The following is a 19,818-nucleotide window of genomic DNA, read 5'->3' on the forward strand; positions in this document are numbered from 1 at the left end:
AGCAATGCAGTCACATGTTTTCAGTGTGAACAGAAGCAGCCTGAGCATACAGCCCTGGGGTGCACTAGTGCTCAGTGTGATGGAGCTTGAGATCTTGCTGCCATCTCAAGACTGACTGGGATCTTTCTGTTAAGGAGTTCAAGATCTAGTTAGAGAGGAGTGTTGGTTTCTATTGAAGACAATTTACTCACTAACTTCTGAGCAATGATAGCATTAAAATGCCAAACAGCATCCTTGCATGTGAGGCATTATTTTCTTGGTAGGACAAGACACTGTGGAGGACCAAATTTATGGTATCAGTGCACCAGAAGGCAACCTGGAAAGGGTCCAATGTAGCTGGAAGGTGGCATTTATGTGACCCATTACCAGCCACTCAAAACACTTCATAATTGAAGGTAGTGCCACATGGGCAGTAGTTGTTTAGGCCAGTTACCTTTGCTCTCTTCAGCACCAGAATGATTGTGGCTGCCTTGAAGCCTGCAAGGACAGATTGCTTTAAAGAGATGTTAAAGTCATCTGCTAAGAACTTTGTTCGTTGATCCGCAGTTCCTCAGCACCAGGTGTGCTCTCCAGCCCATAGCTTTGCTTGGGTTTACCATGGCTCAGACCCCCCTCATCTCAGCTGCGGCCAGAGGATGCCTGTTCCTCGGGGAAGAGGCTTTCTTTGATGTCACATGCATCAAATCGTGCATAGATGGCATTCAGTTTATCATGAAAGGAGGCGCCACTGTCATTGCTGTGCAAGTTGGACTTGCAAGCTGTTATGCTTATCGTTAAAAATTTAATGCCTTAACATTTCTGCAATCAACTTGCTGAATATTCACAATTACCTTCAACTTTCAGTTCATGATAGATCATCAGCATACTATTAAGCAGAATTCATAGACAGATCCATTTTTTTCCCCAACATAATGAAGATATCCAATTTTTACTTCATGCAGTGTTTTTCTATTTTTAATTAACTTCTGTTCATTATGCATGTGAAGTCACTCCACAAAACTCTTATGATGTTTAGACCTACACACTGTCTGAGGGAACTTCCCAGCACCTTGCAAAATTTTCCATTGGTGACATTATGTTGCACTCTAAAAATTTAAGATTTCTGAGATTATCAGATTTTGGATATGGGATAACCTGCATCTGCACCTTTCCTTTGGATCCTTGTTACGCCATTACCGATTCCAAACACTTTGCCAGACATTTGTTTCCTCAAAAGGGCCAACTATCAATAACCATGCAAAACAAAATCAGTTATCCTCGACGAGTTTTGATTGGCAGAGAGCAAACTTAGGAATTTTTGCAAAGTAGTGTTCCTACTTGAACAAAGAATGTTGGCTATAAACATCCAAGTCAATCAAAGCTGGTGTTAAGTCTGCTGTTGGTTTCCCTTTGCCTCACAAGTAGAGATTCTTAAAAATTGTGTGGCCACCCAGATATTCTTTTTGCATTACACAAATGATCAACGACTTGTGGAAGACAATTCACCTTATAGTAACTTAGATTATTTGTACTCAGTCAGACTGAACTCTTTACCAAATACTTCATGTTGTCATTTTCAACATCTCCCATTTACTTGTCCATGCAACTGGCCCAACATTGATAACTAATCATGATTTCTCAGTTTTTTTCCATAGATGTCGCCTGGCCTGCTGAGTACCTCCAGCATTTCGTGTGTGTTCCAATGTTAATAGTTTGTTTCCTCAACTTATATTTATTTACATGCAGGGCTTCTAGATATACATATTTAAAGTCTGCCAATGTATGTTAATTATGCTCATGAAATAAAAATTAAACATTGGAAACTAAACATAACAAGGATGTTAAATTGGTCTGTTGTTCTAATAGTGCAAGAACATACAGAATTTCTTCAGATTTATCCCTGCAGAGTGGTAGTCGCAGCACAAGAATTATGTAGCTGATGGTGGAAAATTTCAAAGAGTGAGAATGTAAAGGAGAAGACTGCAGATATCTGGTGGGGAGAACATTTGCAGTGATTGCAAAGATAAATCACAAGCAGATAAATTAAGAACTCCCAAAAATAAAGACAATGACAACAGCCCCAGTAAGGCCAGAAGCCACCTAACACTAAACTGTTATTTGGAACACAAACTATTATTGGTAAAATGTAAGACAGCAACAAGGCAGTTATATAGGACTGAGATAAATCAGCTGGTTGTGTAGTGTCACAACAGCTGTGCAGTCAATGTCAGCAAGGCCAAAGAACTTCAGCAAGGAAAAGTTGGAAGAACAAGCACATCATTCCTCAATGAATCAGCAGTGGAAAAAGGGTGCGCAGCTATGAATTCCTGGGTGTTTCACATCTCAGATAATCTATCCTGGGCCCAGCACATTGATGCAAATGTGTAGAAAGCAGGCTAGGGGTGGTACTTTTGTTAGATTTGCTATGTAGATGTAGGGTGGAGAACATTCTGACTAGCTGCATCACAGCCTGGTATTATCAATTCACAAGATCACACAAGGCTGCAGAGGATTACAGACTCAGCCAGCTCCATTACACATACAACCCTCACCAGCAGAGAACACCTTCAGGAGTGGGGCCTCAAGAGGGAAGCATCTGTTACGAAGGGCCTTCATCATCCAGGACATCCTGTATTCTCATTAGTACCATTACAAAGTACAGGAACCCAATGAGCTCCATACAATTCAGAAGTCATTTGTTTTAACTAGTTATTTTGTACTTTGTCTTTGCACTGTACTGCTGCTGAAAACAAATTAAGCCATCCAAGTCAGAAATAAAAAATCTGATTCTGAATCTTCAGTTCAGGCGCAGTACTCGGGTAAATATTGACATAAGTGACGTCAAATAAGCTTGAAACACCCAAGAGCCTCTGACTATTTCAGTTCAGTTTCTGCCAATCTGAGGCAGCATTTTAATAGTACAAAATGTCTGGCATTGCAGATGCTGTTTGTCTGAAATAGGAAATGCTGGAAACAGCAAGTCATGCAGCATCTGTCAAAACACGAGAGTTCATGTTTCTTAATCAATGAACCCTCATCAGAATGGAAGGAAAAAGTTAGCATCAAGTTGCAGAGAGGATAGACAAGACAAAGGCAGTCTCATAAAGAGGACAGGGTTACCCAAGAGATATACTCTAAATGAGGGCAGTTAGGGGTGAAAGAATTTGGTCTTTTGTTCATAAAAGCTAATGAAAAAGGACAGTTAGAATGAACACAAGTGTGTGTGTAACAGAACATTATCATTGTTCAAAACAACGAGATTATGGTATCGCAAAACTCAAGGCTACAGAATCTGCCCGACAGGTCAATCATTGTTCCATTATCATAGAACATTCAGTAACCTTCCAGTCTGTAGATATTGCATTTTGTGATTACTCTCTAACTCCATTCTGCAGACGGTGTCTACTGCCTTCATTCAAAAAATCCTGTTCTTTCCCCTTAACTCCTCTGGTTACAACTCAGCTCCAAAGCTACTCAGGCCTCATCCGGTTAAGTTCTTTTTGTTACATCCACCCCTCCTCCACCTTAATAATTTGTTTTCTCTCATTCCAAGTTTAATTGAAGGGTCACTGACACCAACTATTTCTCTTTCCAGATGCTGCCTGATTTACTGAACACTTTCTACAGCCCCCATTTTATTATATATCAAAGTTCAGATCATTCATATATAGTGTTCATTTGGGAATGCTCATATACAGTATATCCAAGCTGAACGCTTGCTTCTTTTGTTTTAGCATCAAGACCATATTCTAAGTTATGCCTTACTGATTGATTTGCAATCACTTATTGAGAGTCCACAAAAATGACGTGAATGTATTTGTTCATTAAAATCCATTTACTCTGTCCAGAATAAAAGCCAAGCACGTTCACTTGCACGAACTGCACTGGCTCCCCACAATCAAAATGGCAAAAGATAAAAATCTTATGCAAAACCATAAACAGCTAATCCAAAACAAACTAGTCCAAGTATAAAGAATAAACGTGGATCTCTAATACATTTCAACTGACTTTTATTTTACAGAACAGGTTGTGCACATTTACTGAGGCTGCCCACGTCCACGGCCAAATCCACCTCTCTGTAAAACAAACAATAAAACAGTTGGCAATTTGTAATCAATCCCCAGATATTGCCAAGGAAAATACTAACCGCTAATTGATACAAGAACATTTGGAAGAAAAAAAATAAATAAATGGCAATTTACTAACTTCTCCCATTCAATGTTTGGAGAATGCAATCTATTCAAATCATGCAAAAGGCTGTTGTTTCACAAATCTGATTTTACTTTATTAGATGATTGTATTAATCTACTAAAGAAATAAATATAATTATGAAATACTTCAGTATAATTAAAAGGGCACAGATAAATATATATATACCAAAAATTAATTTTTAACAGCTGTAACAATGCAGATAATTTAAATTTCACGTAGATGGCAAGATATGATGTTACTTTCAAGGAACTAGACCAGTACATTTTAAAATCACTTGTCCCTAAAAAAAACAAAAACTAAAAACTTACAAATTGGAATTCTGTGGCTGCACCAGCACCAGCTTCAGCCTTCTTGTCTGATCCAACTAGAAAAATCAAATGGATGTTTTTTTTAAAAAAAAACTTTTGCTTAGTCAAATGAATTAAAACATGCAGATTTCATTAAATCATATTTTAAAGCCAATCCCCAAATCTATAATACATAAGAAATAGTAGTAGTCCATCTGGCCCATCAAGCCTGCCCTGCCATTCAATCAGATCGTGGCTGATCGGGCCATGGACTCACCTCCACCTACCAGCCTTACCCCCATAATCTTTAATTCCCCTCCTATGCAAAAAATCTATCAAACCCTGTCTTAAAACTGAGGTAGCCTCCATTGCTTCATTGGGCAGAGAATTCCACAGATTCACCATTCTCTGGGAAAAGCAATTCCTCCTCATCTCTGTCCTAAATCGTGAGACTATTACCTCTAATGCCAGTGTCACCTACCAGCGGAAACAACTTTCCTGCCTCTATCTATCCCTCCCATAATTTTATGTTCCTGAATTCCAGCGAGTAGTCCCAAGCAACTCAATCTCTCCTTGTAGCCTAACCATCTCAGCTCTGGAAGCAACCTGGTGAACCTCCTCTGCACTGCCCCCAAAGCCAGTATATCCTTCCCCAAGTAAGGAGACCAGTACTCAATTGTGACTCTCAAGTAGTACTTCAAAAAACCAAACACAATTTCTTTTAAAAAGCTCAAAGTAATTATACTTAATAAGATGAATACAAAATACTGGATTCAGCATGATAGCATAGTGGTTGGCACAACACTTTACAGTACCAGCGACCCCAGGTTCAATTCCCCCCACTGCCCATAAAGAGCTTTTCATTCTCCCCGTGACCACGTGTTTTCTCTCCGGCTTCCTCCCACAGTCCAGAGGTAACAGTTAGTAGGTTGGTTAGTTATTGTAAATTGTCCCGTGGTTAGGCTAGGGTGAAATTGGGGATCGCTGGGCAGCACAGCTCAAAGGGCAGGGAAGGGTGTATTCCATACTGTACCTCAACAAACAAACAAGTTTAAGGGGAGATACACTAGCTCCTGTGAAATAGTAAAAGTTCACAAGAATACAAAAACTGAAATTAATCAGAAGACCAGTTGAAAACCCAGTGAGAATTAAATCCAGTTAGTATTGGATAAGATGATGATACCTTAAACTATCATTAAGAATTCTTATGATTAACATGCGAAAGAAATCTGCTAACTTTACCATTTGATCAATGTGACACTAGACTTATATAAATGCTATGGTAGTTAATTGCACTCTGCCTTGAACTAAACCTTTCATGTAAAAAAAATAGATGACAGTAATGTCACCCATACCACACCTTATGAAGGAACAATAGCGTACAGCAGCACAAAAATGTTGTTCAGTGCTGCTCCTCATATTTGCCCATCTGCCAGAAAGGCAACTTTAAACCTGACTGCAACATCACCATCAACCCAAGCAGAAAACACTGGTTAAATCGTTAATGACCCAAATCTGCAGGAAACACCAAGCAATAAACACCAGTCCAACTAAATCAAGTAATCAGCTGAGAATCAGTAACACTAGCAGAGATAACTATTGGATGCAAAGTCCACAAGAAAACACAATGCTGTAATCTGAAGCAACTATCTGCTGGAGGATTCCATCCTCCCTCAGCTGCTGGATGTGAAAGTCTTTGCTAGTTTTCCTTTTTGAACATAGGACTGTTAAGCACAGGCCCTTCAGCCTATGTTGTACTGTCTCTTTAACCTTTTCCTCCCACATAGCTCTTCATTATTCTTTCATCCTTGCGTCCATTGTTTCTGCCTCTACTACCACCACCACTGGCAGCACGTTCCACACACTTGCTGCTCTTAAAAATATACCTGACATCTCCACATACTTTCCTCCAAACATCTTAAACTTAAGCCCTCTAACATTAGCCTTGGGAAGCGTCTCTGGCTGTCCACTATGTCTTGCATCTTATTTACCTCTATCAAGTCACCTCTCATCCTCCTCCACTAAGGAGAAAAGCCCTAGTTCACTCAACGTACCCTCACAAGACATGCACGCTAATTTGGGGAGCATCTCAAATCACCTCTGCCCCCTCTGTAAAGCTTCCACATCCTTTCCATAATGAGGCAACCAGAACAGGCTCTGAATTCAATCCCGCAACTAATGAAAGCCAACACAACATGTTCTGCCATTAGCCCTGTATTCTGCTTTCAAGTTTGACCTTCCAAAGTGAATCACTTCACACTTTTCTGAATTGCATCTGTTTAAATTCTGCACTAATTATCTTGAAATTTCAAAAAACTTACAACAAAGGAGAAACTTCCATAACGTAGCTGCATTAAAGCTGAACTACAGCCACAAACTTCAAGCAGGAAGCTACAATGCAAAGCTTATATGGATGCTGGGCACAAGCCCAAAATTTAATGAAAATGTACATTAGGCCCACCCTATGGTGACTGCAATAAGAACCAGAAACCTCAGGGAAACCCTTTAGATTGTGCAATATGAAAGAATTTTCAATGACTTATCACCCAATGTTCTGAAAATAATCCATGCAGCAGTATCTTGACTTAGCTTAAAACATTTATAACAAAGCAAACTGCAATTTTAAGCTGCCTAGCAACAACCCCATTTGTGGAACAGGTATTATGGAATTTTGCCTCACATAGTAAAATGATACAAATTGATCAAAGGAATCTTCTTCAGAATTGAGGAAAATTGTATCCATTGAAATGACAAAAATTTCCATTTTAAAGTTAGCACTCAATGTTAACAAATCAAATTTTCACTCATCTGACACCAATTGGAATCTGATGCACTCAAGTGACCAGATCAGGAAAGAATCACCCAACAACTACAAACTGTTTCTATAAATACAAACAGCATAGCAATTTTACTGTTCAAACATCTGAAGCAGATTTATTACCAGACTTATATGTTGTAAAATTTCCACACATTTTTAAAAGTTTCCAACTAGCTCAGACCCTGAGTAAGAATAAAGGACAGTGGCAAGACCTTGTCTTTTGAACTAACATACAAAGTGCATGGCAAAATATGTTGGCTACCTCCTTACAATCTTATCAGGAACTCCTGACACTTCAGAAATCACACCTCCAACATCCATTCATTCTTTACCTACGCAGTACACACACACTACACCCTTTGTCTCACTTCCATAGGCACCCACTGCAAAGGCTCAAAAATAGACACCAACTAGAAAAGGAAGCTTCAAAAATTGGAGATGCTGGAAACCCAAATTCTGTAACTCGACACAAAATAATATATTATTCTAAGTCCATAAGAACACAAGACATACAAGCAGAACTAGGCCATTCGATCTCGATCAGAACTTGCTCTACCATTTCTTCATGGCTCATTCACATTCCTTTCCACCTTAATCCTGCCTTTTTTCCCGCGTAACCTTTAACGCCCTAATCAAGAACCGATGATGTCAACACTTCCCCTCGTCCACCCCTTTGTCTTTCAAATTACTGGTCTTTCAACTGAAGCTACAAGTATTCTTCAAATCCTTCCCCATCTTTCATTCTTCAGTCCTGACAAAGGGTTCTGGCCCGAAACGTCGACTCATCATTTCTAACTGATGTTGCCCGAACTGCTGAGTTCATCCAGCGTACTGAAAGTGTTGCTTTGATCACAGCACCTGCAGATTATTTTGTGTGTACCTACTAACCACTGCCTTAAATACTCCCAATAACCTAGCCTCCAGGCCGCCTACAGCAATGAATTCCAGATTCACCACCCCCTGGCTAAAGAAATTCCTCCTATCTAAATGGTCATCCCTCTATTCTAAGGCTGTGCTCTACAGTCCTAGAGTCCCCACCATTGGAAACACCCTCTCCGCATTCACTGTATCTAGGCCTTTCAGCATTCGATAGCTTTCAATGAGATCCCTCCTCATTCTTCTAAATTCCAGCAAGGCCCAGAAGCATCAATCACCACTCATATGATAAGCCTTTCATTCCCGGAATCATTCTCGTGAATCTCCTTTGGGCACCATCCAATGTCAGCACATCCTTTCTTAAATAAGGGACCCAAAACTGCTCACAATACTCCAAGTGAGGCCTCGCCGTTGCCTTATAAAGCCTCAGCATTTCATCTTTGTTTCTATATTCTAGTCCTCTCGAAATTAATGCCAACAATGCCATTCGCTTTCCTCGCTATCGACTCAACCCGCGAGTTAACCTTCAGGAAATCCTGCACAAGGTCTCCTAAGTCCCTTTGCATTTTGGATTTTTGAATTTTCTCCCCATTTAGAAAATAATCTATGCTTTTATTCCTTCTACAAAAATGCAAGACCATGGACATCCCAAAACTGTATTCAATCTGCCACTTTGCTCAGTTTCCTAATCGGTTGAAATCCTTTTGCAAACTCCCTACTTCCTTAGCACAACCTACTCCTCAACTTATCTTTGTATCATCCAAAAACTTGGCCACAAAGGCCTCAATTCTGCTATCCAAATCATTGACATAAAACAAGAAAAGTGTGAACACTGATCCTGTGGAGCACCACTAGTCACCGGCAGCCAATCAAAAAGATGCTCCCTTTATTCTCACTCTTTGCCTCCTGCCCATCAACCAATGCTCTATCCATAATAAAACGATCAAGCTGCTTCAGAAGAGCTAACATCCAAGGTGCAGATTTGTATTCATAAGACAGAGGAGCAGAATGAGGCCATTTGGTCTATTGAGTCTGCTCCATCATTCAATCATGGCTGATCCTCTCCCCACCCCCCCCCTCCTTTGCCTCCCGATACCCTCCGATGCCATGTTCATTCAAGAACCCAACAATCTCTGCCTTAAATACACACAATGACCTGGCTTCCACTGTTGCCTGTAATAACAAATCCACCACCGTCTGGCTAAAGAAATTTCTCCACAACTGTTTTAAATCCATCCTGAGGTTGTGCTCTCGTCCTAGACTCCTCCATGGAAAACACCCTTTCCACATCTACTCTATCCAGGCCTTTCAATATTTGAAAGGTTTCAATGAGAACCCCCCTCATCCTAAATTCCAGCGAGCACAGGCTCAGAGCCAAACATCCCTCATTAAACTCTTTCATTCCGAAAATCATCCTTGTGAACCTACTCTGAATACTCTCCAAAGCGAGCACATCTTTTCATAAATAAGGAGCACGAAACCGTTCACAATACTCAAGTTGAGGCCTCACCAGTGCCATATAAAGCCTCAGCATCACATCCCTACTCTTGTATTCCAGACCTCTTGAAATAAATGTTCTCCTTCCTCACCACCGACTCAACCTGCAAGTTAACCTTTAAGGTGTTCTGCACAAGGACTCCCAAGTCCCTTTGTATCTCCGATTTTTGGATTTTCTCCCCGTTTAGAAAATAGTCTGCACATTTATTTCTTCTACCAAAGTGCATGACCATGCATTTTCCAACCCTGTATTCCATTGGCCACTCTCTTGCCCATTCTCCTAATCTATCCAAGTCCTTCCACAGCTTTGTTTCCTCAACACTACCTGCCCCTCCACTAATCTTCATATCACCGACAAATTTGGAAACATAACTATCTCTTCCATCATCTAAGCCATTGACACACAACATAAAAAGAAGCCGTCACAACACCAACCCCTGTGGAACACCACTAGTCACTAGCAGCCAACCAGACAAGGGCCCATTTATTCCCACTCGCTGTCTCCTATCGGCCAGCCAATGCTCCAACCATGTTAGTAACTTTCCTGTAATACCATGGGCTCTTAATTTGGTAAGGAGCCTCATGTGCAGCACCTTGTCAAAGGCCTTCAGAAAGGCCAAATATACAACATCTGCTGCATCCCCTTGATCTATCCTCTTGTAATCTGTAAGACATAGGAGTCAAATCCCAGATACTGTCAAGGTTCTTACCACTATTTGCTCAAAATTCCAAAAGTACTCTATAAATATTTACCTGAAGTTTCCTCACCTACCCTCTAAATTTTCAAAAGTTCTTTAAATCTATGCCCATTGGCTTTTGACATGTGCTAAAGTAAACTGAATGGTTCTGTAGGCTTCACGGGCCCAACTCAGAGATACTTCAGATATTTTTATGCTTTAATCAATTCTCCCCTCAGACTCTCTTCCAACAAAAAACCTCTAACATTTGTCTTTTCTCACAGACAAAATTTATTCTTTGTAAATTGATTTTGTATCTTTTCCTATGCAATGACGTTTTTTCTGTAGTGCCCCCCTCCCCCAATCTACATGCAGACATCAAAGTTGGATATTTATAGTTTCATCATAACTTCTCAATTCTTGTATTGTGTTGGTTACTGAAAGGAAGACTTTAAATGTGTTATGTGGACAACCTTCAAGGTTACTCTATTCCACCACAACACTATTATATATTCCACACCCTTGCTAACTTCTGCAAATGCTTTGCTCAGAATTCTCTGAATTGAAATAATACTTGTCATCAATACTGATTTCACCATTTTAAAAAAATCACAGTAGGTATGTGAATCTCTGGCAGAATGCCTTCTACAAAAGCTATTTGGAGTCAGGTGTTCCAATCAATGAGATGAGATTGGAGGTGTGGATTGTAGAGGTGCCCTGCACTATGGAAAAAAAGACACTAACAGATTACTGACAGATCCTGCTCTTCAAGAAAGATCTGTTTATGTGCACCATGCCTCAATCAAAACAATGCTCAGAGGACTTTTATAAGAATTGTAGAAATGTATGAAGCTGGAAAAGGCTACAAATGACCCAAGTGCTCAACAGTCCACAGTAAGAGAAACCGTTTACAAATGGAGGAAACTCAGTACAGTTGCTTCTCTCCCAAGGAATGGGCATCCTGCTAAATGCCCACCATGAGCACAACGTGTAATGCTGAAGGAGGATGAAAAACACCCATGAGGGTAACAGCAAAAAACCCGCAGGAATCTCTAGAACTTGCAAAAGTCTCTGCTCATGTGTCCACTGTAACTAAAATACTGAACAAGAATTAGCGCTCATGGAAAGACACCACAGAAGAAATCACCACTTTCCAAAAAGCACATTGCTGCACATTTCAAGTTTGAAAAAGAACAGCTGGATGTTCCAGAACACTTCCGGGGCAATGTTAAATGGACAGACGAGACAAATTTGAACTTTTTGGCAGAAGTGCACACCGCTATATTTGGAGGAAGAAGGGCACTGCACACCAGCACCACAACCTCATCCCAACTGTGAAGCATGGTGGAAGCAGCATCAAGGTTTGGGGCTGCTTTGCTGTCTCAGGGCCTGGATGGCTTGCAAGCGTTGAGGAAACAATGAATTCAAAATGGTATCAAGATATTTTACAGGAAAATGTCAGGGTAGCAGACTATCACCCAAAGTTTAATAGAAGTTGGACAATGCAACTTTTCCAATAAATCATCAACAGACTGGTTTAAAAAGAAAATAAAAAGTGTTTTGGAATGGACAAGCCAGAGTCCAGACATTAACCCAATTGAGACACTGTAGCATGACCTGAAGAGGGCTGTTCATACCAGGTTTTCCAGAAATACTGATGAACTGAAACAGTTTTGAATGCAGGAACAATCTATAATTCCTCCTCGCTGTTGTGCAAGTCTGATCAGCAGCTACAGGAAACATTTGGTCAAGGTTATTGCTGCTAAAGGAGGTTCTACCAGTTATTAAATACAAGGGTTCACATACTTTTTCCAGCCTGGACTGTGAATATTTAAACAATATGTTCACTAAATACATTAAAAGGTGCAATTGCTTGGGTGTTATTAGTTTAGGTAGATTGTGCTTGTCTATTATTGTGACTTAAACGAAAAGGAAAATGAGACCACAGTAACTAATGCAAAAAAACAACAGGTTCACAAACTTTTTCTTACAACTGTAGATGACCAGAGCATCTTCCTGCTTACTCAACTATACAATGTTGTATCATCTGCAAACTTCTTTACTCTGGCTCTCACACTCATTAAATCTTTAATGCAATACAAAGCCACATGGAGAACTTGAGATAACCTACTTACCAAAATATCAATTATTGCATACTGCTTCTAAAGCAATTTTAGATTGCATTTGCTACTCAACCTCAAATTTCATTGTCTGTTACTCTGACCAGATTGCAATGTACAATATTAAAAGTCTTGCTAAAATTGAAGTAGACAAGACCAAATTTCCCAATAACACTTATCCCTTCACAATTGAAGTAAAAGTTCCAACAAATAAATACACTATCTTCATTCTTTTACTTTCATCCCCTAGAACTATATACAGGATGGTAGCCCTGTGTTCTGCCAACTTTCTCAAACTTGCTAAAAGCTGGTTAAAAAAGACTTCAGTGCAATCTTGGTACTCTATACTATATTAGCCTTTATGGTCACTTATTAGAGTAATTGAAAATACCCAGACCTAATTATTTTTCAACCAACATTAACCAAGGCTTTTTAATGCCCTGCTTCGCCTTGTCTAAAAAAAATGCAAAAAGTGTATCCCCGCAAATGCCAAACCTGATCATTCACCTCCTCCCTTACCTCCATTCATAGCCCCAAACAGTTCTTCCAGGTGAGGCAACACATCACCTGGGAATCTGTTTGGACTTCTATTGTATGTGTTGTTCACAGTGCGGCCCCCTGTACAGTGGTGAGACTCAACATAAATAGGCGCCGCTTTGGCGAACACCTCCACTTCATTTGCTAAAAGCGGAATTTCAGTGCCCAACCATTTTAATTCCTATTTCCACATGTCGGTCCATGGCCTCCTCTTTTGCCTCTCTCAGGTTGTAAGAGCCACACCCCATTCTGTCTAAGCAGCCTCCAACCTGATGGCATGAACATCAATTTCTCCTTATGGTAATTTGTTCCCTCTTCTCCCCCATTGACCTCTTACCTCTTCTCCTCACCTGCCTCCAGTGCCCCCCTTCTTCCCTTTCTGACAGCCCACTCTCCTCTATAAGATCCCAATTTTGCCAGCTCTTTTACCTTTCAAAACCACCTGGATTCACCTATCACTTTCTAGATTGTCCTCCATCCCCTTCCTTTTCATTCTGATCTTCCTCCTTCCTTTCCAGCCCTGAAGGGTCTCAGCCCAAAATGTCAACTGTTTCTTCATTTCCACAGATGCTGCCTGACCTGCCGAGTTCCTTCAACATTTTGTGTTGCTCAGGATTGCTACATCGTGTTTTTATAAAAAGGAAAAATGTTAATCTACCATTACTCTGTACACAACGTTTAGAAAGTAACATTTCCCAGCCATTCCCTTTAGCTCATCCATCTCATTAACTCCACTTGCAATAGAATTTGTGCAAAAAAACCAAAAATGTTTTATGCTATTTTCTAACTTTTGTCAGCTTTTACTCCTACTAAATTTCTGTCTTCCACTTCCAGCTGTTCTCCCTCAGAACGTGTCAAATTGCTTGATTGGAAGAGTGTTGTTCTATCAGAATTGCAAGTTACACACTCTTGTATTCAGAAGTCTGTGCAAAATTCAGATTTTACAATAAAGAAACACATTTGCTATTTCAGTTTATATGCTCCAATTATTGTTTGCATTATACATGAACCATTTGCTTGGGTTTACTAATGATGAATAAGCTGCAATACATACGTGGAGCAGCCCGTCTGTAATTGTCTCTGTCAGATTCACGAAGGCGAGGGCGATCCTCAGTTGGACCTGCAAAAAAAATAATAAATTACCATTAAAGGTATCATGTAATGTTACCATCATAAATTTGTTGCTCGATGTTCAGATGTTCTTTTCAGCTGAAGTGTAGGCTTCGTTTTCCTTTGAGTGTTTTAGTTAACGGCCCTGTTTGGCCTAGTGTTTGTTGTTTATTTTCCCTTTAACACTGGTCGCATTATTAAAATTTTTAAAAAACATTTCCGAGTTCGCGGTAATTTTTCCAGACATGACTGGGAGTTGGGATAGGGCTGGGTTGCAGTACCCGGGGACTGCGCCCTGGAGAGATCACTGAATGAACATGTATTGGTAGAACTTAGAAATAAGGAACACGGGATCACTTTGATGACATTACACTATAGGCCTGTATTGGAACAAATATGAAGACAAATGGCATTAAGGTTGTAAGCAGTGGGCAATTTTAACTTTCCTAATATTTACTGAAACTGCCTTAGTGTAAAGGGACTAAATTGGATTGAATCTTTCAGATGGGTCAAGGAAGAATTTTAAAGCAGAGTCTGATAAGGAGAGAACTGCACTCTATTTTACAGAACTAGGATGTGCAAATTAGAATTGCCCCTGCAAACAGTGACTACAATTCAGTCAGCTTTAAGATGGTCATGAAAAAAGGATGTTTAGACCTAAAGTTGAGGTTTTAAATTGGGAAAGGCTGACTTCAATAATATAAGGCAGGACCCATTGGAAGTAACCCAAGAGCAGCTGCTTGAAGGAAAAACATCTGTTAAGAGGGAAGCATACAAAGATACTAAGATTTAGTCAACATTGAGGAGAATTGGCCAGATCACATATTCATTTAGTTCCTTTTAATGTGCAGAGCTTCATCACTTGCCTTCAGGATTACCTGGAACAGCAAGATCAGCCATCCAAATCATTGACACTGAAAAGGCACCTGGACAGGTACATGGAGAGGAAAGGTGATATGGACAAACACAGGAACATGGGTATCGTGGTTAGCAGTTGGGTACAATAGCCCACTTCAACACTGTATGAAAATATGGTTAGGCAACCAGTTGAAAGAACGCAGTCCTTATGGAAAGCAGGGTAGGAGGAGGGATAGTGGGATTGCTGTGGGGGTTAGTGAGCTTACATTGATTATCAGCCATTAATGCATCCAAAAAGAAAACAGATGCCAAAAAAATCAAATAGCAGATGCAGATCTCCTGAAATTAGATAGAGAAGGTAGCAAAGGCAAAGAAATTACAATTCTGCTCGTGTGCAGGAAGCTTGCACTGGTATGACAATAGAAATGCAGGGAAATGCCCAATACATCACTGACCAAGTTCTCCTCTCCAGTGGAAATATCTACATGAGGCAGTACTTCAAGGTGGCAAATCTAGACCATCTTGCAGCTACCACTGAGCAGGAAGTAAAGAAGCCTGAAGTCACACCACCAATTCAAGAACAGCTACTTCCTTCCAACCAGTTAGTTCTTGAACAAACTTGCAGAACTGTTTTCTCTACCTCAATACAGTAATATTATGACCATTTACCCTACAAATGGACTGATTTGGAATTAAACCTGGGAGCAATTCATTGTTCCAGATGTTAAAAGTACATCTTAGCTTCTTACAGTTATAGAACATCAAATTACTAATTCAGAAACTTACAGGTCATGCACAACAAGATTTTGGATATCAACTACAGTAGCTAATTTTTAGTTTATCTCCATTGTTGCAGTATCTTAAACTAGACCTAATTTGCTTATAATTGTTTAATTGGTTCTGTCCAACTTGTTAAATATTTTCTCTTTTACTGTGTAACTTTGACATAATCTGAATTAAATACAAATCGTTATTTCTATGATGTCAACACAATTTGCTTGTTCTGTGTAATGTACAACAATGGCAGAGAACCTGTTTCGAACTTGATGAATAGCAACCTTGTTGTATACGCACTTATGACTTGTTAAGCTTGAAGACAAGGCATAACAGTATGTGTTCAGTAGTAACTGTCGCAGCCCATGAAAGAAATCAACAAAATCATTATTACTTTTAACCACTAAACCTCCAAGTCTCTGGATATACAATTATATTTTTAATTTACCCCAGAATCTCCATTTTGTCTTTGTTAAAAAGGTCTTATTTAACCACAAGTTTTCCCAAAAAAGATTATACTCTCATTTAGAAACCAAAAACAATCTCACACTAACAGTAACAAATATTGATGATAATGCATGGAATATCAGGGAATGTTGAGCAAAAGCTTCGTAAAATAGCATGTAACAGGGAATAACTCAAACAGGTAAAAACGCAGCTACCAATGTAGGACAATTGATTTTGAGGATGATAAAGATGAGAAGCAGTGCAACAGACATAACTTGAAGGCTACAGAACAGAGAAAAGGGGTGAGCACACAGCTGTATTTGAAAACAGGAAGCTTAAATAATTTAAGGTGTCTTGTGTGGACACAATACCACTTGGCAAGTGAAAGGGTGTTAGGTGATTTGTCAGTTTGTACAAGGGCTAAAACTGTTTGGCTTTTGGTATATCAACCTTTCAGGTTTATTCAGTGTAGAACAAGGCAGATGGTCAGGCTCTATATCAGGCAAAGGCAACACAATTAGTACTTCAAACTATACAATTAGAATTCTTTCTAAGGTGGTGTACCTCTGACAACTGTAGGATTAAAACAAAAACTTTACCTTTAGGCCTCGGCCTTGCAGTCTCAGGACGGGTCTGGCGCCGTAATGTAGCAGGAACAATTTCTGGGGGAAGGTGAAGGTAATCACGTAGGTACTGGATGCCTTCATTTGTCAAGTACCAGTAGAAGTGTCGCCAAGCAAACTGCTCCTTTACATAACCACGCGATTTCAAAGACTTCATCAAGAAAGAAAAAGAATTGAATTTTCAGATTTTTAATAACAGTTTTAAGTGCCGATGGTAAGCTTTCACCTTTCAAAATAAAGTTCCAGAAGTTTCCAAAAAAAAACATGCACCATTAAATGCAGAAATACACTGATTTGGAATTAAACCTGGGACCAATTCCGCTGTTCCAAATGTTAAGTGCAACTTAGCATCTTACTACCAGACTTTCCAAAATTACTGACTCAGATCAAGCACAAAACAGCTAACCAGCTTTGGTTATAGAGTGGAGGATTTTGAGTTTATCTTTGTCATTGCAGTGTTTTAAATATACTCTTACCATGATGCACTCTACCTTTTTGTAACTGCAAATATATGTCTGAATTTGGACAAATTTATCTGATACTGTAAACATTTGAAGGAATAACAAATGTTAGAATGTTAAGAACAGATTTTATTTTATAACTGAAAATTGCTACAAATAATATTTCTTCACTGAATTTTCCTTTCTTAAAGAACAATGAAGATAGGATATTTCTGTTAAGTTAAAGGGACTACACAAGTTAAAATTACTGGCACCCATCATAAACTCCACATCCATTATTTGGATTTAAGGACTTTCCATAGATCTTTTAAAAAAATTGAAGCATACACCAATCTAATAGAACATGAATTGCAATCATCAGTTCAGGATATCTCAATTGTTACCTCATGATTGGAAAGCCAAGTAATGAAATGCAGCGTAACAGATGCTTGCGTGGAAATGTAACAGATCCCTGTCAGCAATGTTTGCAAGGGACAGGGACAGTGTCACAGAAATACTGTGGGATAACAAACAAAAAACACAAATGCCACCACGGGGGGGGGGGGGGGGGGGGTGTCACAATGACATCAGCCGTCAACTTCTCCATGGATAAACCTGTTTCAGTTTGTCAAAACAAGCTGAAATGCAGAGACATTCTGAATCCCAGTTTCAGGTGCAAGCTTGGCCACACTCAAGACTCCCAATAATTGCTATTTCACTACTTGCTGGAAAAAGACATTAAATGCAATTCATTGCATGGCAATCAAGGTTTACCAGACACATCAAAGGGCACTGGAAGAACACACTATTCTGCAATCCCAGTAACAGACAACAGACTTAACAAGTGTGCAGATAATCAATACACTAATGCCAAATTAGAAATAGCAAGCTTAGCTGAACCTGGCCAAGCTTTAGTTCAGAACACAATACCTGCATGGCCTTCATTACGTGCAGATTAGGGACATTTTTGTCCGCCAACTCAGGATGCTTTGGCATGTGCACATCTTTTTTTGCTACCATTACACCCTCTTTGAACAGGAGTTCATAGATAGCAATACGATTTTTCTTGGGCATCAACATCTAAAATAAATCAAAGGTAGGTTCATTAGTATTTGCATACTACACAAATCTAATCTTTTGCTAACTCATCTCACGATAATGAATTGAATAACTTATATCCATTTGGTAACTTTTTTGAGCTTTCACTCTTTACAGTTGAAAATACTTCTTAAAAGTCTAGCATTCTGAAAGCAGTTCAACAAGCTAAAGTCCACACTGATAGTAAAATATCTAAAGTAAATGAGCCACATTATGTACAGTCCTTACAAGTCATCTCACATCCCCTAACTCGAAAAAAGTACAGAAGGATAATTTATGTTAGGTAGCTTCGGCAGACATGGCGGGTTTTTCCAAGTTCAAACAAACACACACATACACACTAACTCTCAATACTAACGGTGACGGGTTAACGTTGAAGGGATATTTTTCAAGTACAATTCGTCCTAAAGAATTATGTTCCTGCTGTAACTTTCACCGAGAAAGGATCCAGCCTGAGGCCCAATGCTCTCCACTGCCAGTGATGAACGTCAAAATTCAATCAGTGAACGCATATATTTTGAAAATAACTGGGTGAACTGATGCAGACAACGTATACGAGTCAGTACAGAGCTGCTCTGGGTGGAATAGATCAGGATGCCGGAGATATCCACGGATGAGAACAGTCAACATATCCCACCTTAAGTTCTTCTCATGGACCCGCAGCACAGAAAGACTGAGCATGCGCACACGCTCGCTCTTCCTCCTGCAAAGGCGTCAGGAAGTGGTCCACACAGAGCGCCTGATTTAAAACAAACATTTTTATTTGGTAAGATAGTTTGTCAGCAGGCATGCAACTGGCATCATAACTACAATAGGAGGTTAATTCTAAAATATAGTGGAATTAAGGCGGACTGCCCAACCTCAGCTGCAGATTATGAAGGAGATGCGCTGGTTCTGGTTTTCCTGGGGGAAAGGGCGGGGTTTGTACTGCGGAAGGAGCGTTTCTGTGAGGAGGAATGGGGAGCTGTAGTTCAAAAAGTGAAAAATATGAACAGTCGTGTGTGGCGGGCGCCCCTGTTGGGGAGGGGGAATGAGGAGGGAGAGAAGAGGGTCAGCATCCATGATAGGGTAGGGGATAGATCCCTGACAGTCTTGGTTGGTTTATGTTTATATTTAAATATATTGCTAATGTCTGCGTTTCCAATTTGCAAAGTGCTTGGGCAATGAGCAGTTATCAGTAATGGTACCTGGTCAAGTACTAAAGACCCATGCAGATCAACTGGCTGGAGTGTTCACTGAGATCTTTGGCTTGGCAGTCTGAGGTACCCACCAGCTTCAAAGATTCAAGCAACGCACATAAAATTTGCTGGTGAATGCAGCAGGCCAGGCAGCATCTCTAGGAAGAGTTTTTTTTATTTCAAAATATACTTGGAGTACTGTGTCCAGTTCTGGTCACCTCACTATAGGAAGGATGTGGAAGCATTGGAAAGGGTACAGAGGAGATTTACCAGGATGCTGCCTGGTT

At 39.8% G+C, this 19,818-nt stretch overlaps 1 protein-coding gene across 1 annotated transcript; it reads right to left on the minus strand.

The window, feature by feature from the left end:
• Positions 1-3,972: 3,972 nt before the first annotated feature.
• rps10 (ribosomal protein S10) lies at positions 3,973-19,095 on the minus strand. Its single transcript, XM_072278534.1, has 6 exons — positions 18,991-19,095; positions 18,186-18,335; positions 16,792-16,966; positions 14,058-14,123; positions 4,500-4,555; positions 3,973-4,055 (listed from the first exon to the last, which is right to left on the minus strand). Exons 2-6 carry the CDS (start codon positions 18,333-18,335, stop codon positions 4,017-4,019), a joined length of 486 nt encoding a protein of 161 aa, XP_072134635.1. The 5' UTR covers positions 18,991-19,095; the 3' UTR covers positions 3,973-4,016.
• Positions 19,096-19,818: the final 723 nt, after the last annotated feature.

The sequence above is a fragment of the Mobula birostris genome, chromosome 14 (genome assembly GCF_030028105.1).
Source record: "Mobula birostris isolate sMobBir1 chromosome 14, sMobBir1.hap1, whole genome shotgun sequence".
In the NCBI taxonomy this organism is placed as follows: domain Eukaryota; kingdom Metazoa; phylum Chordata; class Chondrichthyes; order Myliobatiformes; family Myliobatidae; genus Mobula; species Mobula birostris.